The sequence below is a fragment of the Symphalangus syndactylus genome, chromosome 10 (assembly GCF_028878055.3).
Source record: "Symphalangus syndactylus isolate Jambi chromosome 10, NHGRI_mSymSyn1-v2.1_pri, whole genome shotgun sequence".
Lineage (NCBI taxonomy): Eukaryota > Metazoa > Chordata > Mammalia > Primates > Hylobatidae > Symphalangus > Symphalangus syndactylus.
The window spans coordinates 10,281,776-10,308,524 of record NC_072432.2 but is presented as its reverse complement, the minus strand read 5'-3'; the positions used below and the strand labels follow the sequence as shown (position 1 = coordinate 10,308,524).

Below are 26,749 nucleotides of genomic sequence, written 5' to 3'. Positions count from 1 at the left end.
CCAACAATGATAGACTGGCTGAAGAAAATGTGGCACATATACACCATGGAATACTATGCAGCCATAAAAAAGGATGAGTTCATGTCCTTTGTAGGGACATGGATGAAGCTGGAAACCATCATTCTCAGTAAACTATCGCAAGGACAAAAAGCCAAACACTGCATGTTCTCACTCATAGGTGGGAACTGAACAAGAACTCATGGACACAGGAAGGGGAACATCACACTCTGGGGACTGTTGTGGGGTGGGGGGAGCGGGGAGGGACAGCATTAGGAGATATACCTAATGCTAAATGAGGAGTTAATGGGTGCAGCAAAACAACATGGCACATGGATACATATGTAACAAAGCTGCACATTGTGCACATGTACCCTAAAACCTAAAGTATAATAATAATAATAATAAAAGGGTGTAAAGTGTTCCTAAGACTAAACATTTCGAGAAAATAGAGTTTCAAATTTATGTAAGGTACTTCGGGCTATGGGAAAAATACAGAGAACTCTCAATTTATTTTGTGAGGCTAGCATAACTGATAATAAACCTAAAAAATAAAAAAGGAAAACCCTAACTATAGCTCAATTACACTGATGAACCTAAATGCATAATTCTAAATAAAAATATTACCTAATAGAATCCAAGACTGATGGAACAATCTTGATGGGCAATCACTGAGTAACTGTGGTTCACCGACACCAGTAACACTGGAGTCTAAAATAGTCTAATTCCTCTACCTATTTCCCTAAAGAGAGCCTTGCAAGGCCTGAGGAGTCCGACAATGCTTCATCCCAGCCTTCCACACTCATTGCCATATTTATGGAGGAAGGGAAGAAAGAAAAAAAGAGAGTCAACACTCTTCAGAGGACTCGCTCCTCTTAGAGGTCGCGGATGAAAAATTAACCAATAAAATAACATTTTCCCAAAATTTATGCACTTGATTCATACTAAGATGCACGTTTTTAACTCTAGAAATGACAACTTATTGTATCTATATTAAGATAATTTTTTTTTAACTTTTATTTTAAGTTCAGGGGTACAAGTGCAGGTTTGCTACATAGGTAAACTTGTGTCATGGAGGTTTGTTGTACAGATTATTTCATCACGCAAGTATTAAGCCTAGTACCCATCAGTTGTTTTTCCTGATTCCCTCCTCCTATCCTCCACCCTCTGAAAGGCCCCAGTGTGTGTTGTTCCCCTCTTGTGGGTCCATGTGTTCTCATCATTTAGCTCCCACTTATAAGTGTGGACATGCAGTACTTGGTTTTCTGTCCCTGTGTTAATTTTCTAAAGATAACGGCCTCCAGTTCCATCCATGTCCTTGCAGAGGACATGATCTTGTTCTTTTTTATGGCTGCACAGCATTTCGTGGTGTATATGGACCAGATTTTCTTTATCCAGTCTATCACGCACAGGCATTTAGGTGGATTCTATGACTTTGCTATTGTGAATGTGCTGCAATAAACATACACGTGCATACGTCTTTATAACAGAATGACTTATATTCTTTTGGGTGTATGGCCAGTAATGGGATTGTTGGGCCAAATGGTTCAAATTTTCCAACGTGAATATATTGTATGAATAACTTCTGAATTTTCATATCAGATTCAGACCTTTTTCTGAAAGACAAGCACATGGCCAGGTTCTCACATTTCAGGAAGGGCTACTGTTTGCCTGAGGGTCCTTAGGGATATGTTATTGTTATTATTTTTCTATTAAATATTCTATTAAATCAATATTAAATTTAAATTTAATATCTATTAAATAGATGTTAAATTCTATTAAATAGATATTAAATCTGTGCTTGACCCACTTCTGCTTTGATTATGATAAATAATTTGGTCTGTGACTTTCACTGTAGCATAGGAGGGAGGGTTAAATATAAAAGAGCAGGTAACAGCCAAGATCAAATTATTTTGCAAGTTTCGCAATAAAAGATCACAAGGCAAGCAAGAACATAAGAACTTTTCCAATGTATAAAGGGCAATGGTTTCTCCCTTTACACCCGCTGCGAAGTTCAGTGTTTTTCTATTCATGATTGGACATGCCCTAGACATCACTTAGAGGTAAGCACCAAAATCTTTATTTATAGAAAGCAATTCTCTGGATGTCAGGAAATATTCCTGTCTCAATATGGGACCATTCCCAGTTACTAAGCTGTAAATTATCATGCATACTTTCTGGTCTTTTAAGTGATTATATTGAGTGCTTTCTTAGGGCTTTCTTTGTAATTTGAAATTACTTGCTAAACTTGTTTAATTATTTGTATATAAAGGATATAAATTATAATTATATAATTTTAAATAAATGCATAAATACAACCATATTCTGCTTTTTACTTTTTCTTTCAATTATTTGTCCTCAGTCACATGGATATATACACGCTGTGTAGCTGAATTTTTTCTTTTTGTTCATATCTCCTTATGCCCTTTCCTTTCCACGTCACTCTTTTCAGCAGCTCCTCACAATAATTTATTAACAGCTTAATATGTACTTCCATATTTTCTCCATGCTCATATAATATAGAACTATTTCTTTAAAAAAAAAATATATATATACACACATATATATATATAGGCTGGGTGCAGTGGCTCACGCCTGTAATCTCAGTGCTTTGGGAGGCTGAGGCAGGCGATCACCTGAGGCCAGGAGTTCGAGACCAGCCTGACCAACATGGAGAAACCCCGTCTCTACTAAAAATACAAAAAATTAGCCAGGCATAGTTGCGCACGCCTGTAATCCCAGCTACTCGGGAGGCTGAGGTAGGAGAATTGCTTGAACCTGAAAGGCAAAGGTTGCAGTGAGCCAAGATCATGCCATTACACTCCGGCCTGGGAAAAAAGAGCGAGCCTCCATCGCAAAAAAAAATATATATATATTTTATATATAATTATATGTATACATATAATTATATTATATATACATAATTATGTAATATTGTATAAATATAATTACATATAATAAATTTATATGTATAATATATATTTTATATAAATATATATGATATATATAAATATTTTATATATATAATATTTATATATTTTACATCTATAAATGGCTCCCACTTATAAGTGCAGACATGTAGTATTTGGTTTTCTGTCCCTGTGTGAATTTATAATATATATATTTATATATTATATATTTTACATATTTATATATTATATATTAATATATTTTATATATTAATATATTATACATTAATATATTTTATATATTAATATATTATATTAATATATAATTATATATTATTTAATATATAACATATAATATATTAATATATAATTTTTTCTCAAATATATAATTACATATTATATTTTATATATGAAATATTTGTATATTTTATATATGAAATATTTGTATATTTCATATATAATTTTATAATATATAAATATTTTGTATATAAAATATATATTACATATATTTATGCATAAATACAACATACAGAAAGTATTTGGTCATGGCTTAACAAAACTGGATCCTAATACACCGTCCTGTGAGGTCTAGCACATAGAAATTCCTCTAATTTTTCATTCCCGATCTCTGAGAGGAGTGAGTCCTCTGAAGAGTCTTGACTCTCTTTCTCTCTTTCTTCCCTCCCTCCATACATATGGCAGTGGGTGTGGAAGGCTGGGATGACACGCTGTTGGACTCCTCAGGCCTTGCAAGGCTCTCTTCAGGAAAATAAGTAGAGGAATTAGACTACATTAATTAGCCTCCAGTGTTACTGGAGTTGGTGCACCACAGTTACTCAGTGATTGCCCATGGGTGAATATTCATGTGGGTACAGTGATGGCACTAAACACGTTTGTGTAAGATATCCTGGCATGCATGCCACTACATGGGAGCTTTCATTTCTATGCGATCAGGATTTATGGCTTAAAAGATCTGTAAAATTTTACTTTCAGTAGCTGTTACCAGATTGCTTTTAACATTCAGTTTTACATTTCTATCAGCAACATAGGAGAGTACTTTTTAAAAAATTTATTACTTTCTTATCCACACTTCTGCCCACAATAGGTAATATGAGTCATTTAAATGTTTGCCAGTTAAATGGCTGTATAGTGGAAAAAATCTCCTTATTGTTTTAATTTGCTTTTCTCAAATGACTAGTGAAACTATACGTCTTTGACTATGCTTATGACCATTTGGACCTCTTTTCCTTGAAACATCTCAGAGTTTAGTCAATCTTTTATAAATTATGTGTCCTTTTTTTGACAATTTTTAACAGCTCTCTCAGGTTATTAATATCACCCCCAGTTCGCCTGATTTATAAAAGTTTTCCAAATCTACCATTTACTTATTAACTGTGTTAACAGTAAATTTTGCCATGCAAAAGTTTAATTTTTTTATATAATGAAATATCTCTGTCTCTTGCAAGGATTTTGTTGTTGTTGTTTATTAAACAAGGTCTTCTCTCACACAAGATGGCACGTTGGACATTCCTTGTAAGTTTTTTCTCCTCCTTTTTTATACTTTGTGTCATATATCTGGAATTTTTTGGATATATATGATGTCAGAAGGTATACAATTCTATTTGTAAGGTCAATAACATTTTTCAGGCATTATTTATTAAATAACTTGTTATCTCCCCTGAATTGCACTACCTTTTGAATCATATCTTAAATTCTTATATACATAAAAACTAATTCTGAATCTCCTAGTTAACAGATATTTCTGTGTAAACTTATATCAATGTTATTGTTATTGCTTAGAATATATTGGCTTTGCAATATGACATGAGTTCCATTAAAGCAAGTTTCCCTCACTGTTCTACTTTTCATAAATTTTCTCTCTCACATTAATTTTTATATACACTTAAAGAAAATTGTATCCAATTAAAAACAAGTCAGTTGGAATTTGAAATAGAATTTCTTGGATATATATATATTATTTTATGAGATTTACATTTTAATAGATTATCTTCTCATCCAAAAATGTTACATTTTGTTTGTTCAGACCTTATTATATGCCTTCAATGATATCACGTAGTTTTATTCTGTGGAAGCTCTAGTAATCCTGTCAACTTTATTCCTAAGTATTTTGAAGTTGTTATCTGAGTGAATGCAACCTTTTTTTTCATTTCCAATTCTAGATACTTTGGCTCAAGTTTTGTGCATTTGTTTTGTATACAGTCACTATAAAAGTTTCTAGTTTATTCTATTGAGTGTTTTTTACTAGGATCTCTCGAATTTTCTAGTTGTATTATAATAATATGCAATATTTCACCAGTTGTTCTCTTTTGATATTGTATTTGCAGCATCCAAGACAATTTTACTATAGTTAGCCAATTCTAAAGTATATATATTTTCACAGTTTAACATGTCTAATTCATGGCACCTTAAAATAATAATTAGCAGTTTTCTTTCTTAGAGGTACACAAAATAATGCTCTGTAATTAATAGTGTCTGGTACTTGATAAAAATGGCAATAAAAATTTTAAAGCTGGACACAATGGCTTACACCTGCAATCTCAGCACTTTGGGAGACTGAGGTGGGCAGATTGCTTGAGCTCAGGAATTCAAGACCAGCCTAGAAAACATAGTGAAACACTGTCTCTACAAAAAATACAAAAATTAGCTGGGTGTGCTGGTGTGCAGCTGTAGTCTCAGCTACTGAGGAGTCTGAGGTTGGAGAATCACTTGAGTCCTGGAGATTGAGGCTGCAGTGAGCCATGAGCACACCACTGCACTCCAGTATGGGTGATAGAGTGAGACCTTTTCTCAAAAAAAAAAAAAAAAATTAAAATGGTGATGTGATCTCTTTATTTGTAAATTTTAATTAAATATTTTGCAATAGGGAAATTTACTAGGTGTTTTGGTCAATTATTTTTATTTCCATTTAAATAATTATGCAATTTATATTTTAGTTATAGTTTTATTGGCCTAAAATATCATTAAGCATCTATAGATATAAATTCATATTTTTATTCTTTTAAAATTTATTGATGTAATAAATTATGTTACTAGACCTCCAGATATAAAAATAATTATCACACTGACATAAAAACTTACAAACTGGCATATTATTTTATTTTATACAGTCTTCGATTCTATTAGGTAATATTTTTATTTAGAATTATGCATTTAGGCTCATCAGTGTAATTGAGCTATACTTCTATTTTTTCATTTGTTATTTTTTAGGTTTATTATCAGTTATGCTAGCCTCATAAAATAGAGAGTTTTCCATATCTTTTCCCACAGCCTGAAGTACCTTAAATAAATTTGAAACTACATTTTTGCAAAATTTTTCATCTTAGGAACACTTTATACTCTTAAAAATTATTGAGGGCCCCCAAAGCTTTAGTTTATACATACTACATCCATTGATAGGCACCAAATTAGAAATTTAAAATAAAAAAAATTTTAAATATTTATGCATCAATTTATTTAAGAAATAAACCTATTACATATTAGCATAAATAATATATTTTATAACAAAATACAATATTTCACCAAACAAAAATCATCGAGAGAAAAATGATATGGTTTTATAATTTTGAAAATCTCATGAGTAGCTTCATGGAGGACAGCCAGAATCTCAAATCTGCTTCTGCCTTAATCTGTTGCAATGTCATACACTGATGCAGAATTTCTGCTCCTTAGCACAGATAAATCCAGGTTCTTGTGTTATGATCAGCAAAATTTAGGTACATGGACAAATTGAAGGCTGAAGAGAGCAGAATTTGGGGGACAAAAAAGGAAAAAAGAGAAAAAAAGTGAGAGGGGGTCCTGCTAACAGGCTACCACCTCACAGATTGAGTACCAGGCCACTACACAGGAGCTGAAGAGGCCAGGCCCCTCCCCCTTGCACATGGCATGAACTTCCCATGGCTCCACTCCACTCTCCCAGCAGGCAGGCAGGTCCCCAGTCCGTTGTGGGCATGTGCAGACAAGACCCTGGGCAAGTTCCCTCATCTACACAAAAGCATCTGATGTAAACACTTGTGGGGTGGCTTGGAGATTCTCTGGGGACCCTCCCTCATCTGCCTCCTGCATCTATCATTCCCGACCTAAAGAAATACATCTAATGGAGCCGTTAGAGTAAGGATAAGGATAAGGTGAAGACAAATCTGAAGTGCGTCCTGCTGACAAGGGGCACTGTTTTGGGAAAACAGCAGTCAGATCTCCCTCAGAGGTTGATCTAAGGGTTCCTGGTAGAAGAGGGCATTGTCCAGGGCTCTGATTGCATGACCTGTTGGAGTTTGTTGGCTTGAAGGTGAGAAGAGACAAACTGGGTTATTAGAAAACATGTATCAGAAGAAAACAAGGTGGGATAAGAACAGCTCAAAAATCCTGAGGCCTTTAACTGGTTTGCACTGTGAGAGGCAGCCTTAAGAGCAAGGCTAGGAAAACATGCAGTTTCTAGGGCCTAAGAAACAGGTATGGCTGGAAGACAAAACAGATTTTGAGAGGGCGCCATCCACCTCTAATTCCTGGGGCTGCAAGAGGAAATCAGAGGTCTTTCCCCACTCATGAGTATATTATGAGTGGCAAGGCAAAATGGAGAAAAATAATTCAGTTGACTGAGAAAAAAATCTTTTTCCAGGAAAACAAGAGCCAAGAAGAGAAAACATAAAGGCCTTTTAAATATAGATATAACTTGGATATTCACTTTTAATTAAGCTGAGCGCTCTTTAAGAAAACCCTTTATATCCCTGTTACCCCACTTTAGCTGTGCCAAGAGGCCAATATTTCTGGTTTTCAAACTTTACTAAAGGCTCAGGAAAAGGAAAATCCAAGGCAGTTTGTAGAATGGAAGAAATCAACAAATGGCAAAAGTCACACAGATATCAAACCAGAAAAGACTCATTCCCTAAGCCAAGATTGAATGTAGGCTGCCATTGTAAACTGGCAGAGGCTGAAACAAAGCACTACCATATGGTTACAGGTCACACTTCCAAGGATGTAAAACAAGATGGAGGCCTGCAGCAAAGTTTGCCACTGACCATACAGAAAGACATGCAGAGCACACCAGATTGGCTGCAGCCTAAGACCAACCTCACAAATCCTTTTGTACAATTAAAACTTTACAGAGAATATAAACAGTGACAGCTGGGGTCCCGGCTTAGTAAAACGTTTTCTAAAAGGGGGAAAAAAGCTCTCACTTAAAAGTTAACTCCTGACCTGCTGGAGAAAAGAAAAAAAGCTTAAAGTGCAGGGGTGGAAGGACATTTTATTCTTATGCAAATGGGTTCCTACAACAGAGAGAGAAATTTAATTACTGTCTGATGGAGCTGGACCCCTTGGCCAGGGGTGCGGAAGACTCCGTAGATGCATGGCAGGGAACACTGGCCAGCCTGCCACATGGGGCCTGGGTCCCCGAGGCCACTTTGGAGCCCACGCAGTGGCTGTGGCTCATTTCTGCCCAGCATGGCTGTTAGACACCACACGCACCTGTGGCAGATATGGCCATGCGTCCCAGTCAGGAGCGAAGCTGGGCAGGCAGCACCTATGGCCATTGGGGTAGGGTGGTACACAGTTTCCTCTAACCTCATAAGAAGTCTGAGGACAAAAAGGCTTAGAAACAAAAGGGAAAATGATTTTTTTGGTTCACATCCTAGTCAACCTTCCTCATGTCCCCGTACAGGCCAACAAAATGATGCAGAATTTTTGCTTCTTAGTTCAGCTAAATCCCGGTTTTTGTGTCATGACGAGGATAAATTAGGCATGTGGACACATTGAAGGGTGAAGAGAGCAGAATGTATGGGCAAAAAGGAAAAAGGAGAAAAAAAACTGTCAGCAAATTGAGAGGGACTCCTGCTAACATGCTACCACCTCACACATTGAGTACCAGGCCAACACACAAGACCAGAAGAGGCCAGGCTCCTCCTGGCTGCACAGGCCATGAACTTCCCGTGGCTCCACCTCATTCTCCCAGTGCACAGGCAGGTCCCCAGTCCATTGTGGGCATGTGCAGACAATACCCTGGGCAGGTTCCCTCATCTGCATGAAAGCATCTGATGTAAACACTTGTGGAGTAGTTGGAGATTCTCTGGGGACCCCCTCGCCCCCCACCTTATCTGCATCCTGCATCTATCAATACCACATAAGCCTCTGGGAAACTCCACTGTACGTTCACAAAAGAATGAGAGTAAAAAAGAAAATAGGTTCTTAGTATTATCATAAAAATAATTTTTACATCATGCCCCTAAAATGATTCTAGGGACCCCACAGGTTCTGGTACCAAACTTTGAAAACCACTGCTTTAAAGTTTAGATAAAACCAACTCCCTATAGTCCTTCGTCACTAGAGAACCTGCCTCTTCAATATTTGAAATTAGACAGATGTACTACAGTGAATATAAGTAGTCCCAGAAGAGAAAAGTGGTAGGGAAAAGCAACACAATACCCAATTTGAATTACTATAGGGAAAAGAAAGTCTGCACTCTTGATACAGGTAAGTGTTCATGACGGAAGCCTGGTTTTGACACAGTATGAGGTTGAGATTGAAGGAGTCACTGTGGGTAATATTGGATCTTGAGTGAATTAATTCTTCAGCCACAGTTGTGTCTAGAGAAGTAGCTCTTTAATATGGTAGGCATATTTAAAGTCCCTAATGACAGAACAGGTGATATTTCTCATATAGAATCAATACATATAATTATCTTGCTCTCTGAATATATTTTATTGCTATAGGAAAACTAGAAAGATGAGCTGAAAGATAGGGAACAGAATGCTGAAAGGGAAGGGAAGGGAAGGTTGATATTGGAGGCAATTTTGAAAAACTTCAGAAAGACACCAAGCATTAGATCTTACCTTGTCCGAGAATCACTTAACACAGCCTTTTGACAGTTGGCTAGAGTAGGTTAAAAACACATTTTTGTGCCTGGAGAGAAATAATATCTACAATTAATTTTGCTTAGTTTTACACCAAGTTGATTGTATCTTACCAATTAAAACATACAAAGTAGTTTTTCCTGAATATTTACACATTGATTAAAATTTTGAAAAATCAAGTTTTCTTAAACAGTTTGTGGTAAAATTATGAATTTTATATAGTTGTAATTGCCCAGTGGGTTAACCTTGCCCACTCCCTAGACAGAGCCTATTTATCAAGACAGGGGAATTGCAATGGAGAAAGAGTAATTCCCGCAGAGCCCTCTGTGTGGGGGACTGGAGTTTTATTGTTTATTATTAGATCAGAGTTTGTAAAGATAATCTAGCAGGTAGAGGCTGGGGAAGTGGGGAGTGCTGCTGATTGGTCAGGTTGGAGATGGAATCATAGGGGGTTGAAGGGTGGTCTTCTTTCTGTCTTTTGTCCCTGGGTGGGATGGCAGACTGGCTGAGCAGCTGGATTATTGGTCTGGGTGGTGTCAGCTGATCCATGGAATACAGAGTCTGCAAAATATCTCAAGCACTGATCTTAGGTTTTACAATAGTGATGTTATCCCCAGGAGCTATTTGGGTAGGTTCAGACTCTTGGAGCCAGAGGCTGGATGACCCTTAAACCATAATTTGTAATCTTTTAGCTAATTTGTTAGTCCTGGAAAGGCAGACTGGTCCCCAGGCAAGAAGGGGGTCTTTTCAGGAAAGGGCTGTTATCAATTTTGTTTCAGAGTCAAACCATGAACTGAATTCCTTCCCAAAGTTAGTCTGGTCTGTGCCCAGAAATGAGCAAGCATAGCTTAAAGGCTAGAAGCAAGATGGAATCAATTAGGTTTGATCTCTTTCACTGTCATAGTTTCCTCAGTTATACTTTTTGCAAAGGCTGCTTCATAGCTGATAAAACTGGTTGCAGATAAAACATACAAATGCAATGATTGTAAAATATGTTATGATACTGACACCTAATCCTTTTTTAAAAGACCGTAATTTTTAAGATTATTTCTAGATTAGTTTTGTAACCTTCTAGGGGTATGGCTATTATAAAGAATTCCAACTATGATAAACTCAAAGAAACGTACACCAAAACACATTATAATAAAATTATTTAAAAATAATAAAAAAGAGAGAGAACTTTAAAGGCAGTAAGACAGAAGCAACCAGAAACCTTGGAGGCCAGAAGGCAGTAGGTTGATATATTCAAAATACTGAAAGAAGTACAGAAGAAGAAGAAGAAGAAAAAAAGTCAACTGAGTATTCTGTATCTGACAAAACTGCCGTTCAAAAGTGAGGGAGAAATTAAGGTATTCCCAGATAAACAAAAGCCGAGGGAGCTCATTACCTCTAAACCTGCCCTGCAAGAAATACAAAAAAGGGTCCTTCAGGTTGAAATAAGAGAAGCTAGACAGTAACTTAAAGCCACTTGAAGAAATCAAATCTCCAGTAAACATAAATACATGGGCAATTATAAAAGCTATTATTTTCATTTTGGTTTGTACATTCTCTTTTTATTTTCTACTAGATTTAAAATACAAATTTGTTAAAATAACTTTTAATGTATGCTATTGGGCACACAATGTATAAAGATGTAATCTATTACATTATAACAAAATAGTGGATGGCGCTGTTACAAGCAGAGTTTCTGTAAGCTTTTGAAGTTGTTTGCATAAGTTTAGATTGTTATAACTTTAGGAGACTAAATGTAATTTCCATGGTAACAACAAAGAATATATCTACAGAAGCTACACAAAAGGAATTGAGAAGGGAATCAAAATGTTTCATTAAAAAATTAACTACACACAAAGGAACATAGGGATGAAAGAAATGAGGAAGAGAGCATAAGATATATAAGAAACAGAGAGAAAAGTGGCAGATGTAAGACCTTTATTATTCATAATTAACTTTAAATAGACTACACACTCCAATCAAAAGACAGAGATTGGCAGGATGGATAAAAAATTGAAACCACCCCAACTATATGATGCCAAGAAAGAGACTCATTTTAGATCTAAAGACACAAATAGCTTGAAGGTGAAAAGATAAAGAAAGATATTCCATAGAAATAATAACCACAAAAGAGATGGACTGACTATATTAATATCAGATAGAATTGCCTTTAAATCAAATTTACAAGAAACAAAGAATAAATTATATTTTAATAAAAGACTACAGCCAGAATATATAATTCTAAATATTTATGGATCTAATAATAAACCCTCAAAATATATATAGCAAGAAAGTGACAAAATAGAAGGGAAAAATACACAGTTCTACAATAATAACTGGAGACTTCAATACCCCACCATCAATAGATGATTGAGCAACCAGACAGAAATGAAGAAATAGAGAACTTGAACAATACAATAAACCAACTAACTACACCTAATTAATATATAAAGAACACTCCACCCAACAAGCACAGAATACACATTCTTCTCAACTGCACATGGAACATTCTGTAGGATAAACCCTATGCTGGGTCACAAAACACATCTCAATAGATTTTAAAAGATAGCTATTATATTAAATACCTTCTCTGACCACAATGAGATAAGGTAGATGTCAATAACAGAAGGAAAACTGGAAAATTCATTATTATATGGAAATTAGATGAAATAGTCTTGAACAATCAATAGGTCAAAGAAGAAATCATAAGGGAAATTACAAAGTACTTGAAATACAAATGAAATCACAACATTCCAAAACTTATTAGATGCAGTAAAAGTAATGCTCAGAGGGAAACTTATAGCTGTAAATATGTACACTCAAAAGAAGAAAGATCTCATATCAACAACTTAATTTTACATCATAAGAAGCTAAAAAAAAGAACAAACTAAATTCAAAGCCAAGAGACGGAAGGAAATAATAAAGATTAGAGTAAAAACAATAAAATAGATACTTGAGAAACAATACAGAAAATTCATGAAAAGTTTGTCCTTGAAAAAACCCACAAATTGACAAAGCTTTAGCAAGACTGACAAAAATATAGAGAGTGCATGCAAATAATTAAAATCATAAATGAAAGTGAGAATGTTACCTTATAAAATAAAAAGAATAATAGGAAAATGCTATCACAATTGCATGTCAATTAATACGGCAACCTAGAAGAAATGGACAAATTCCCTAAAACACACAAATTATTTAAACTAATTGAAGAATAAATAGAAAATCTCAACAGAACTGTAACAAGTAAAGAGATTTAATCAGCAATCAGAACCTCCCAATGGGGAAAAGTTCTGGACCAGATGGCTTCACTGGTGAATTCTACCATGCATTTAAAGAGAAATAACACCAATCCTGAAATGCTTCCATAAACTTGAAGAGAAAGGAACACTTCCAAACCCATTCTATGAGGCTATCATTACTCTGATACAAAACTCAGATAAAGCTATTGCAAGAGAACTGTAGACCTTTATTCCCTGTGAATATTTATTCAAAAATCTGCAGTAAAATATTAGAAAATCCAATCCCATCGCATATTAAAAGGATTATACATCATGATCCAATGGGACTTTAGGAGCACAAGGATGGTTCAAAGAAGAAAATCAATTAACGTAATAAACCAATTAATGTAATAAAGGGAAAAAACACACATAAAAGCCATATGTCAAAAATTCAAAGGTGAAAGATTGGATGTGTTCCCCTTAAGGTGAGGAACAAGACAAGGATGCCTGCCTTCATCACTACTATTTAACATTGTAATGGATATTCTGGCTGGAGCTATTAGACAAGAAAGAGAAGTAAAAGGAATCCTCTATTCACAGACGATATGACCCTACATATAGAAAATCTCAAATAATTCATAAGAAATCTTCTAGCGTTAATAAATAAATTCTGCAGAGTTGCAGAGTGTAAGATCAACACACAAAAAAATCAGTTGTGTTCCCATACACCAACAATGAACAACTCAAAGGGAAATTTTTTAATAGGTACAGAGTTTTTGCTAAGAATGACAAAAATGTTTTGGGCATAGAAATGGTGATGGTCACACAACACTGTGAATGCATTTAATGCCACTGGATTATATGTTTATGAATAGTTACAATGATAAATATTATATTGTATGTGATCATAATTTTAAAATAATAATTTATAGAAAAATAACTACAGATATAATAATACCCACTAACTATACAGAACTATGGCCCACAAGCCTAACATGCTGCCCAGTTTTGTATAGCCCATGAGCCAAAAATGGTTTGTACATTTTTTAGTGATTGAAAATGTAAGAGATTTATATCATTTCATGCCATGTAAAATTATATGAATTAAAACTTTCAGTGTTCATGAATAAAGCTTTATTGAAATATCCCCAAAAAGATCGCTGAACTTGGATAATTGATTAATTGATACTGTTTCTCAGCAAGTCCTATGTGGGGAAAAGAGATCAGATTGTTACCGTGTTTATGTAGAAAAGGAAGACACAAGAAACTCCATTTTGATCTGTTCTAAGAAAAATTGTTTCTGCTTTGAGATGCTGTTAACCTGTAACTTTAGCCCCAACCCTGCGCTCACAGAAACATGTGCAGTATTGAATCAAAGTTTAATGGATTTAGGGCTGTGCAGGATGTGCCTTGTTAACAATACGTTTGCAGGCAGTATGCTTGGTAAAAGTCATCGCCATTCTCCATTCTCGATTAACCAGGGACACCATGCCCTGCAGAAAGCCTCAGGGACCTCTGCCCAAGAAAGCCTGGGTATTGTCCAAGTTTCCCCCACTGAGACAGCCTGAGATATGGCCTAGTGGGAAAGGAAAGACCTGACAGTCCCCCAGCCCGACACCCGTAAAGGGTCTGTGCTGAGGAGGATTAGTGAAAGAGAGAGGCCTCTTTGCAGTTGAGATAAGAGGAAGGCTTCTGTCTCCTGCTCGTCCCTGGGAATGGAATGTCTCGGTGTAAAGCCTACCAATCCCATTCGTTCTATTATTTTTTTTTTTTTTTTTTTTTTTATTATACTTTAGGGTTTTAGGGTACATGTGCACAATGTGCAGGTTTGTTACATATGTATCCATGTGCCATGTTGATTTCCTGCACCCATTAATTCGTCATTTAGCATTAGGTGTATCTCCTAATGCTGTCCCTCCCCCCTCCCCCCACCCCACATCAGTCCCCGGAGCGTGATGTTCCCCTTCCTGTGTCCATGAGTTCTCATTGTTCAATTCCCACCCATGAGTGAGAACATGCGGTGTTTGGTTTTTTGTCCTTGCGATAGTTTACTGAGAATGATGGTTTCCAGTTTCATCCATGTCCCTACAAAGGACATGAACTCATCATTTTTTATGGCTGCATAGTATTCCATGGTGTATATGTGCCACATTTTCTTAATCCAGTCTATCGTTTTTGGACATTTGGGTTGGTTCCAACTCTTTGCTATTGTGAATAGTGCCGCAATAAACATACGTGTGCATGTGTCTTTATAGCAGCATGATTTATAGTCCTTTGGGTATATACCCAGTAATGGGATGGCTGGGTCAAATGGTATTTCTAGTTCGAGATCCCTGAGGAATCGCCACACTGACTTCCACAATGGTTGAACTAGTTTACAGTCCCACCAACAGTGTAAAAGTGTTCCTATTTCTCCACATCCTCTCCAGCACCTGTTGTTTCCTGATTTTTTAATGATGGCCATTCTAACTGGTGTGAGATGGTATCTCACTGTGGTTTTGATTTGCATTTCTCTGATGGCCAGTGATGATGAGCATTTCTTCATGTGTTTTTTGGCTGCATAAATGTCTTCTTTTGAGAAGTGTCTGTTCATGTCCTCTGCCCACTTTTTGATGGGGTTGTTTGTTTTTTTCTTGTAAATTTGTTTGAGTTCATTGTAGATTCTGGATATTAGCCCTTTGTCAGATGAGTAGGTTGCAAAAATTTTCTCCCATTGTGTAGGTTGCCTGTTCACTCTGATGATAGTTTCTTTTGCTGTGCAGAAGCTCTTTAGTTTAATGAGATCCCATTTGTCGATTTTGGCTTTTGTTGCCATTGCTTTTGGTGTTTTAGACATGAAGTCCTTGCCCACACCTATGTCCTGAATGGTATTGCCTAGGTTTTCTTGTAGGATTTTAATGGTTTTAGGTCTAACATATAAGTCTTTAATCCATCTTGAATTAATTTTTGTATAAGGTGTAAGGAAGGGATCCAGTTGCAGCTTTCTACATATGGCTAGCCAGTTTTCCCAGCACCATTTATTAAATAGGGAATCCTTTCCCCATTTCTTGTTTTTGTCAGGTTTGTCAAAGATCAGATAGTTGTAGCTATGCGGCATCATTTCTGAGGGCTCTGTTCTGTTCCATTGATCTATGTCTCTGTTGTGGTACCAGTACCATGCTGTTTTGGTTACTGTAGCCTTGTAGTATAGTTTAAAGTCAGGTAGCGTGATGCCTCCAGCTTTGTTCTTTTGGCTTAGGATTGACTTGGCGATGCAGGCTCTTTTTTGGTTCCATATGAAGTTTAAAGTAGTTTTTTCCAATTCTGTGAAGAAAGTCATTGGTAGCTTGATGGGGATGGCATTGAATCTATAAATTACCTTGGGCAGTATGGCCATTTTCACGATATTGATTCTTCCAACCCATGAGCATGGAATGTTCTTCCATTTGTTTGTATCCTCTTTTATTTCATTGAGCAGTGGTTTGTAGTTCTCCTTGAAGAGGTCCTTCACATCCCTGGTAAGTTGGATTCCTAGGTATTTTATTCTCTTTGAAGCAATTGTCAATGGGAGTTCACTCATGATTTGGCTCTCTGTTTGTCTGTTATTGGTGTACAAGAATGCTTGTGATTTTTGTACATTAATTTTGTATCCTGAGACTTTGCTGAAGTTGCTAATCAGCTTAAGGAGATTTTGGGCTGAGACAATGGGGTTTTCTAGATATACAATCATGTCATCTGCAAACAGGGACAATTTGACTTCCTCTTTTCCTAATTGAATACCCTTTATTTCCTTCTCCTGCCTGATTGCTCTGGCCTGAAGGAAATAGAGACACAAAAAACCCTTCAAAAAATTAATGAATCTAGGAGCTGGTTTTTTGAAAAGATCAACAAAATTGATGGACCGCTAGCAAGACTAATAAAGAAGAAAAGAGAGAAGAATCAAATAGATGCAATAAAAAATGAAAAAGGGGATATCACCACCGATCCCACAGAAATACAATCTACCATCAGAGAATACTACAAACACCTCTATGCAAATAAACTAGAAAATCTGGAAGAAATGGATAAATTCCTCGACAAATACACCCTCCCAAGACTAAACCAGGAAGAAGTTGAATCTCTGAATAGACCAATAACAGGTTCTGAAATTGTGGCAATAATCAATAGCTTACCAACCAAAAAGAGTCCAGGACCTGATGGATTCACAGCTGAATTCTACCAGAGGTACAAGGAGGAACTGGTACCATTCCTTCTGAAACTATTCCAATCGATAGAAAAAGAGGGAATCCTCCCTAACACATTTTACGAAGCCAGCATCGTCCTGATACCAAAACCTGGCAGAGACATAACCAAAAAAGAGAATTTCAGACCAATATCCTTGATGAACATTGATGCAAAAATCCTCAATAAAATACTGGCAAACCGAATCCAGCAGCACATCAAAAAGCTTATCCACCATGATCAAGTGGGCTTCATCCCTGGGATGCAAGGCTGGTTCAACATACGCAAATCAATAAACGTAATCCAGCATATAAACAGAACCAAAGACAAAAACCACATGATTATCTCAATAGATGCACAAAAGGCCTTTGACAAAATTCAACAACCCTTCATGCTAAAAACCATTCGTTCTATTCTGATATAGGAGAAAACCGCCCTGTGGCTGGAGTCGAGATATGCTGGCAGCAATACTGCTCTGTTACTCTTTGCTACACTGAGATGTTTGGGTAAAGGGAAACATAAATCTAGCCTACGTGCACATCCAGGCACAGTACCTTTCCTTGCACTTATTCATGATACAGATTCCTTTGCTCACATGTTTCCCTGCTGACCTTCTCCCCACCTGTTGCCCTGCTACACTCCCCTCGCTACGATAGTAAGAATAACGACCAATAAGTACTGAGGGAACTCAGAGACCACCACTGGTGCAGGTCCTTCGTATGCTGAGGGCCGGTCCCCTGGGCCCACTGTTCTTTCTCTGTACTTTGTCTCTGTGTCTTATTTCTTTTCTCAGTCTCTCCTCCCACCTGAAGGGAAATACCCACAGGTGTGGAGGGGCTGGCCCCCTTCAGTCCTAAGCGTGAGTCCCTTTCCCAGGATGAGTCAAACCCAAGGCCACAATCATCAGGCCGAGTGGGCTCTCTTTCACACAAAAGCACTTCTTTCTACACAGTTAAACAAATGTCTGCGCCTTTTGACTTTCTCATAAGCTTTAGCAGTTTCTCAGACTTTTCTGTCCTGAGTTGATATGCATTTTAGTGTTTCCATTTATTGGTGTTTGAAAACCGGTACTTTCCACTGGAGTGCTTAACCTTTATTTTGTATGATGACTGATTGAACTGATTATTCTTGTACTTGTCACACTTTCAACACTGCTTGGCTTGCTTTCAAGTTTCTGCTTCCAAAACCAGAAAGAAGTACATGTTGTTCTTTCTCTAATCTGAAACTCATATGAAAGAAAAAAAAGTGCTCGTATATATAATCTTCCCTAACTTATTAAAATCAGTAAGAAATTAAACATTTTATTCACCTCTTTTTATATTCTATCTTCTCCAAACTTTACATGAATTTGCTTTTTTCAGCATAATTATTAATTGATGGCTTTTTATAGACTCCACTTTTCCAAATAACAATGTTAACATTATTTCATTTTTAAATGTCACAGTGAGTCTAATAGGATTCCTTCAGTGAGCAGCTTTGCCATTTCAGAATCATTGCTAGCAGCCTTCAAAACCAACCTTGCTTTCTGGAAATAACACAAGATTCTGATTTGTCCTTATTTTGTCTGTTGTAAGACAAAAAACAGTTATACTACAAGAAGACAGAATTCTTTTAGAGGGAAATAGATCAAACAAATTTTGGTCATTAGTGTTGCACATGAAAACAACTGGTGGGGGGCAGGTGTGGTGGCTCACGCCTGTAATCCCAGCACTTTGGGAGGCTGAGGCGGGTGGATCCTGAGATCAGGAGTTTGCGACCAGCCTGGCCAAGATGGTGAAACCCCGTCTCTACTGAAAACACAAAAATTAGCTGGGCATGATGGCACATGCGTGTAATCCCAGCTACTCCGGAGGCTGAGGCAGGAGAATCGCTTGAACCCAGGAGGTGGAGGTTGCAGTGAGCCAAGGTCGTACCACTGCACTCTAGCCTGGGCAATAGAGCAAGACTCCGTCTCAACACACAAAAAAGAACTGGTGGGGTAAAATTACTACTGGGCTGGAAGATGTGTTTTTTATTTTTTTATTATTATTTTTTTTTGAGACAGAGTCTCCCTCTGTCACCAGGCTGGAGTACAGTGGCAAGATCTCGACTCAGTGCAACCTCTACCTCCTGGGTTCAAGCAATTCTCCTGCCTCAGCTTCCCAGATAGCTGGGGTTACAGGCACATGTCACCACACTTGGCTAATTTCTATTTTTAGTGGAGATGAGGTTTCACGTTATTGGACAGGCTGGTCTTGAACTTCTGACCTCCAGTGATCCACCCGTCTTGGCCTGCCAAAGTGCTGGGATTACAGGCATGAGCCACGGCACCCAGCCTGGAAGATGTTATTTTAAAGATATGAGTTCACGTCATTTTTCAAATTTAACATATGCTGTATTTTAGAGTGTGAGGTGTTATGTGCCACTAATACTTTCTACTATGTTGATAGTTACTTGATTAAGACAGTTGTCTAAATAAAAGTAAAATCAATGGAAGGAATCAGCAGGCAAATCTAAGAGTTACTGGGCTTAAAGATGAGGTAGAGAAAGAAAGAGAGATAGAAAGTTTATTCAAAGGGATGGCAAAGAACTTCCCAAACCCAGAGAAAGATATCAATATTCAAATACAAGAAGGTTATAGAACACCAAGGAGATTTAACCCAAATAAGAGTACTTCAGGCCATTTAATAATAAAACTTTCAAAGATCAAAGATAAAGAAAGGATCCTAAAAGCAGCAAAAGAGAGAGAGAGAAAAAAAAAAACACATACAATGGAGCCCCAATACATCTGGCAGCAGACCTTTCAATAGAAACCTTACAGGCCAGGAGAGAGTGGCATGACATATTTAAAGTGCTGAAGAAAAATATCTTTTACCCTGGAATAGCATATCCAGTGAAAATATCTTTCAGACATGAAGGAAAAATAAAGACTTTCCCAGATAAATAGAAGCTCAGGGATTTCATCAATGCCAGGCTTGTCCTACAAGAAATGCTAAACGGGGCCGGGTGCCGTGGCTCACGCCTGTAATCCCAGCACTTTGGGAGACTGAGGCGGGCAGATCACGAGGTCAGGAGATCGAGACCATCCTGGCTAACACAGTGAAACCCCGTCTCTAATAAAAATACAAAAAATTAGCCGGGTGAGGTGGTGGACGCCTGTGGTCCCAGCTACTCGGGAGGCTGAGGCAGGAGAATGGCGTGAACCCAGGAAGCGGAGCTTGCAGTGAGTGGAGATCGCGCCACTGCACTCCAGCCTGGGCAAGAAAGCGAGACTCCACCTCAAAAAAAAAAAAATGCTTAACGGAGCACTTCAATCAGAAAGAAAAGGACATCAATGAGAAATAAGAAATCATCTGAATGTACAGAACTCACTGGTAACAGCAAGTACACAGGAAAACAGAGAATATTATAAGACTGTAACCGTGGTGTCTAAGCTACTCTAATCCTAAGCAGATAAACTAAATGATGAACCAATCAAAATAATAACAACGTTTCAAGACATACACAGTACAATATGATATAAATAGAAACACCAAAAAGTTTAAAAGCTGGGGTATGAGTACGAACTTAAGGTGTAAAGCTTTTATTAGTTTTATTTTTGCCAGTTTGTTTGTTTATACAAACACCGTTGTTATCAGCCTAATATAACCAGGATAACCCAAGCTATCCTAAGGAAAAAATACAAAACTGGAGAAATCACATTACCTGACCTCAAATTTTTTTTTAAATTATACTTTCAAGTTTGATATATAGGTATACATGTGCCAAGGTGGTTTGCTGCACCCATCAACTCATCATTTACATTAGGTATTTCTCCTAATGCTATCCCCCCACCAGCCCCCCACCCACCAACAGGCCCAGGTGTGTGATGCTCCCACCCTGTGTCCAAGGGATCTCATTGTTCAATTCCCACCTATGAGTGAGAACATGCAGTGTTTGGTTTTCTGTACTTGTGATAGTTTGCTGAGAATGATGGTTTCCAGGTTCATTCATATCCCTGCAAAGGACGTGAACTCATCCATTTTTATGGCTACATAGTATTCCATGGTGTATATGTGCCACATTTTCTTAATCCAGTCTATCATTGATGGACATTTGGGTTGGTTCCAAGTCTTTGCTATTGTGAATAGTGCTGCAATAAACATACATGTGCATGTGTCTTTATACTAGCATGATTTATAATCCTTTGGGTATATACCCAGTAACGGGATTGCTGGGTCAAATGGTAATTCTAGTTCTAGATCCTTGAGGAATCGCCACACTGTCTTCCACAATGGTTGAACTAATTTACACTCCCACCAATAGTGTATAAGCATTCCTATTTCTCCACATCCTCTCCAGCATCTATTGTTTCCTGACTTTTTAATGATCACCATTCTAACTGGCATGAGATGGTATCTCATTGTGGTCTTCATTTGCATTTCTCTAATGATCAGTAATGATGAGCATTTTTCCTGTGTCTGTTGGCTGCATAGAAGTCTTCTTCTGAGAACTGTCCATTCATATCCTTTGTCCACTTTTTGATGGGTTTTTTTTTTCTTGTAAATTTGTTCGAGTTCTTTGTAGATTCTGGATATTAGCCCTTTGTCAGATGGGTAGATTGCAAAAATTTTCTCCCATTCTGTAGGTTGCCTGTTCACTGTGATGGTAGTTTCTGTTGCTGTGCAGAAGCTCTTTAGTTTAATTAGATCCCATTTGTCTAGTTTGGCTTTTGTTGCCATTGCTTGTGGTGTTTTGGTCATGAAGTCCTTGCCCATGCCTATGTCCTGAATGGTATTGCCTAGGTTTTCTTCTAGAGTTTTTATGCTTTTAGGTCTAACATTTAAGTCTTTAATCCATCTTGAATTAATTTTTGTATAAGGTATAAGGAAAGGATCCAGTTTCAGCTTTCTACTGGCTAGCCAGGTTTCCCAGCACTATTTGTTAAATAGGGAATCCTTTCCCCATTTCTTGTTTTTGTCGGGTTTCTCAAAGATTAGATGGTTGTAGATGTGTGGTGTTATTTCTGAGGCTTCTGTTCTGTTCCATTGGTCTATATGTCTGTTTTGGTACCAATACCATGCTGTTTTGGTTACTGTCGCCTTGTACCTGACCTCAAATTTTACTACAGAGCTATGGTAACCAAAACAGCAAGGTATTGTCATAAAAACAGACACATAGATCAGTGGAACAGAATAGAGAACCCAGAAACAAATCTACACACCTACAGTGCACTCATTTTCAACAAGGTGCCAAGAACATACACTGGGGAAAAGACAATCTCTTTGATAAATAGTGCTGGGAAAACTGGATATCTATATGCAGAAGAATGAAACTATACCCCTATCTCTTGCCATATGCAAAAAAATCAAATCAAAATGGGTTAAAAGTTTAAATCTAAGATCTCAAACTATGAAACTACTACAAGAAAACATTGGAGAAATCTTCAGGACATTGGTCTGGGCAAAAATTTCTTGATTAATACTCTGTAAGCATAGGCAACCAAAGCAAAAATGGACAAATGGAATCATAAGTTACAAAGCTCTGCACAGCAAAGGAAACAAGTAACAAAGTGAACAGATAACCCCCACAGAATGGGAGACAATATTTGCAAACTCTCCATCTGACAAGGTATTAATAACCAAAATACATCAGGAGCTCAAAGAACTCTACAGGAAAAAAATGTAATAATCCAATTTAAAAAATGGTCAAAAGATTTGAATAGATTTTTTTATCTGTCATTATTTCCAGCTTTATCTTATAAAGCTTATTTATTTTTCTTAGTTTTTTTATTATACTTTAAGTTTTAGGGTACATGTGCACAACGTGCAGGTTAGTTACATACGTATACATGTGCCATGTTGGTGTGCTGCACCCATTAACTCGTAATTTAACATTACGTATATCTCCTAATGCTATCCCTGCCCCCTTCCCCCACCCTACAACAGGCCCCAGTGTGTGATGTTCCCCTTCCTGTGTCCATGTGTTCTCATTATTCAATTCCCACCTATGAGTGAGAACATGCAGTGTTTGGTTTTTTGTGCTTGTGATAGTTTGCTGAGAATGATGGTTTCCAGCTTCATCCATGTCCCTACAAAGGAAATGAACTCATTATTTTTTATGGCTGCATAGTATTCCATGGTGTATATGTGCCACATTTTCTTAATCCAGTCTATCATTGTTGGACATTTGGCTTGGTTCCAAGTCTTTGCTATTGTGAATAGTGCCTCAATAAACATACGTGTGCATGTGTCTTTATAGCAGCATGTTTTATAATCCTTTGGGTATATACCCAGTAATGGGATGGCTGGGTCAAATGGTATTTCTAGTTCTAGATCCCTGAGGAATCACCACACTGTCTTCCACAATGGTTGAACTAGTTTACAGTCCCACCAATAGTGTAAAAGTGTTCCTTTTTCTCCACATCCTCTCCAGCACCTGTTGTTTCCTGACTTTTTAATGATTGCCATTTTAACTGGTGTGAGATGGTATCTCATTGTGGTTTTGGTTTGCATTTCTCTGATGGCCAGTGATGATAAGCATTTTTTCATGTGTCTGTTGGCTGCATAAATGTCTTCTTTTGAAGACATTTTGCCCACTTTTTGATGGAGTTGTTTGTTTTTTTCTTGTTAATTTGTTGGAGTTCATTGTAGATTCTGGATATTAACCCTTTGACAGATGAGTAGATTACAAAAATTTTCTCCCATTCTGTAGGCTGCCTGTTCACTCTGATAGTAGTTTTTTTTTTGCCGTGCAGAAGCTCTTTAGTTTAATTAGATCCCATTTGTCAATTTTGGCTTTTGTTGCCATTGCTTTTGGTGTTTTAGACATGAAGTCCTTGCCCATGCCTATGTCCTGAATGGTATTGCCTAGGTTTTCTTCTAGGGTTTTTATGGTCTTAGGTCTAACATTTAAGTCTTTAATCCATCTTGAATTAATTTTTGTGTAAGATGTAAGGAAGGGATCCAGTTTCAGCTTTCTACATATGGCTAGCCAGTTTTCGCAGCACCATTTATTAAATAGGGAATCCTTTCCCCATTTCTTATTTTTGTCAGGTTGGTCAAAAGATCAGATAGTTGTAGATACGCAGCATTATTTCTGAGGGCTCTGTTCTGTTCCATTGGTCTATATCTCTATTTTGGTACCAGTACCATTCTGGTTTGGTTACTGTAGCCTTATAGTATAGTTTGAAGTCAGGTAGCATGATGCCAATATCCCTGATGAACATCAATGCAAAAATCCTCAATAAAATATTGGCAAACCGAATCCAGCAGCACATCAAAAAGCTTATCCACTATGACCAAGTGGGCTTCATCCCTGGGATGCAAGGCTGGTTCAACATATGCAAATCAATAAATGTAATCCAGCATATAAACAGAATCAAAGACAAAAACCACATGATTATCTCAATAGATGCAGAAAAGCCTTTGACAAAATTCAACAATGCTTCATGCTAAAAACTCTCAATAAATTAGGTATTGATGGGACGTATCTCAAAATAATAAGAGCTATCTATGACAGACCCACAGCCAACATCATACTGAATGGGCAAAAACTGGAAGCACTCCCTTTGAAAACTGGCACAAGACAGGGATGCCCTCTCTCACCACTCCTATTCAACATAGTGTTGGAAGTTCTGGCCAGGGCAATCAGTCAGGAGAAGGAAATAAAGGGTATTCAATTAGGAAAAGAGGAAGTCAAATTGTCCCTGTTTGCAGATGACATGATTGTATATCTAGAAAAACCCATCGTCTCAGCCCAAAATCTCCTTAAGCTGATAGGCCACTTCAGCAAAGTCTCAGGATACAAAATCAATGTGAAAAAATCACAAGCATTCTTATACACCAATAACAGACAAACAGAGAGCCAAATCATGAGTGAACTCCCATTCACAATTGCTTCAAAGAGAATAAAATACCTGGGAATCCAACTTACAAGGGACATGAAGGACCTCTTCCAGGAGAACTACAAACCACTGCTCAATGAAATAAAAGAGGATACAAACAAATGGAAGAACATTCCACGCTTATGGGTAGGAAGAATCAATATAGTGAAAATGGCCATACTGCCCAAGGTAATTTATAGATTCAATGCCATCCCCATCAAGCTACCAATGACTTTCTTCACAGAATTGGAAAAAACTACTTTAAAGTTCATATGGAACCAAAAAAGAGCCCACATTGCCAAGTCAATCCTAAGCCAATAGATATTTCTTAAAGCAAGACATACCCATGCCAAACAGATATATGAAAAGGTGCTGAGCATCACTGATCATCACAGAAATGCAAATCAAAACTACAATGAGATATTATCTCAACCTAGTTAAAATGGCTTATATTGAAAAGACAAGCAATAGCAAATGCTGGAGAGGACATGGAGAAAAAGGGAAGCCTCGTACACTGTGTTAAAAATGTAAATTTGTACAACCATTATGGAGAACAGTTTGGAGGTTCATCAAAAAACGGAAAAGAGAGCTATCATATGATTCATCAACCCCACTGCTGGGTATGTACCCAAAAGAAAGGAAATCAGTATATAGAAGAAATATCTGCACTCCTGTGTTTGTTGCAGCACCACTGACAATAGCTAAGATTTGGAAGCAACTTAACGGTCCATCAACAGATGAATTGATAAAGAAAATATGGTACATATACACAATGGAGTATTATTCAACCGTAAAAAAGAGTGAGATCCTGTCATTTGCAAGAACATGGATGGAAATGGAGATCATTATGTTAAGTGAAGTAAGCCAGGGACATAAAGACAAACATCACATATTCTCACTTATTTTTGGAATCTAAAAATCTAAACAATTGAACTCATGGACATAGAAGTGGAAGGATGGTTACCAGAGGCTGGGAAGTATAGCTGGGGAGCAGGGTTGGAGAGGAGGGAAGTGGAGGTGGTTAATGGGTACAAAAAAGATAGAAAGAATAAATAAGACCTAAATATTTGATATCACAACAGGGTGACTATAGTCAATAATAACTTCATTGTACATTTTTAAATAATTAAAAGAGTATAATTGGATTGTTTTAACACAAATGATAAATGCTTGCGGGAATGGATACCCCATTCTACATGATGTGATTATTACACATTGCATGCCTGTATCAAAACATCTCATGTACAACATAAATATATATACCTACTATGTACCCACAAAAATTTTAAAAAATTAAAAAGTGGAATCGAATCAAGTCCTTAAATCCAATATCTATTTACAGAAAGAGATAGAGAAACCAACTAATACCACAAAAGAACCGATAAGACAAATCCGGAGTGCACAATATTAGAATATCCTCTCCAGACAGCCAAGACAGCTGGCCCAGTTCTTCCAGCAAACCAAATGCATGCGTGTGTGTGTGTGTGTGTGTGTGTGTGTGTGTGTCTATGTGTGATGGCTCTCCCACCAGGTTACTTAAGGGTGAATGTCTGCTGCTTAAACCTTGAAGGCCAGGTGGTGAGCCAAGGTCATGGTGTCCAGTTGAGGAGCAGGTGTTCCTGAGAACCCAAACATCCCCAAAAGGATCTGAGAACCTACCAAGAGAAACAGCGCCATCACAGCCACACAGCAGGCAAAGTGCCAGAAAATTAGCTTAAAAGCAGCTTA

At 37.2% G+C, this 26,749-nt stretch overlaps 1 protein-coding gene and 1 long non-coding RNA gene across 3 annotated transcripts in view; one reads left to right on the top strand and one right to left on the bottom strand.

Annotated features, from left to right (window-relative positions):
- LOC134731499 (uncharacterized) overlaps positions 1-26,749 on the bottom strand; it is a 94,388-nt gene that overhangs the window by 33,813 nt on the left and 33,826 nt on the right. For both annotated transcript variants that reach the window (XR_010113805.1, XR_010113806.1), the window contains exon 3: positions 9,749-9,818. This is a non-coding gene — a long non-coding RNA (uncharacterized lncRNA). The remainder of the gene's footprint in view (positions 1-9,748; positions 9,819-26,749) is intronic.
- Positions 1-26,749, top strand: part of LOC129491837 (aldo-keto reductase family 1 member C15-like) — a 65,337-nt gene that overhangs the window by 15,669 nt on the left and 22,919 nt on the right. The window contains 1 exon segment of the mRNA XM_063610068.1: positions 8,860-8,882. Within this exon segment, the coding sequence (XP_063466138.1) occupies positions 8,860-8,882 (23 nt within the window).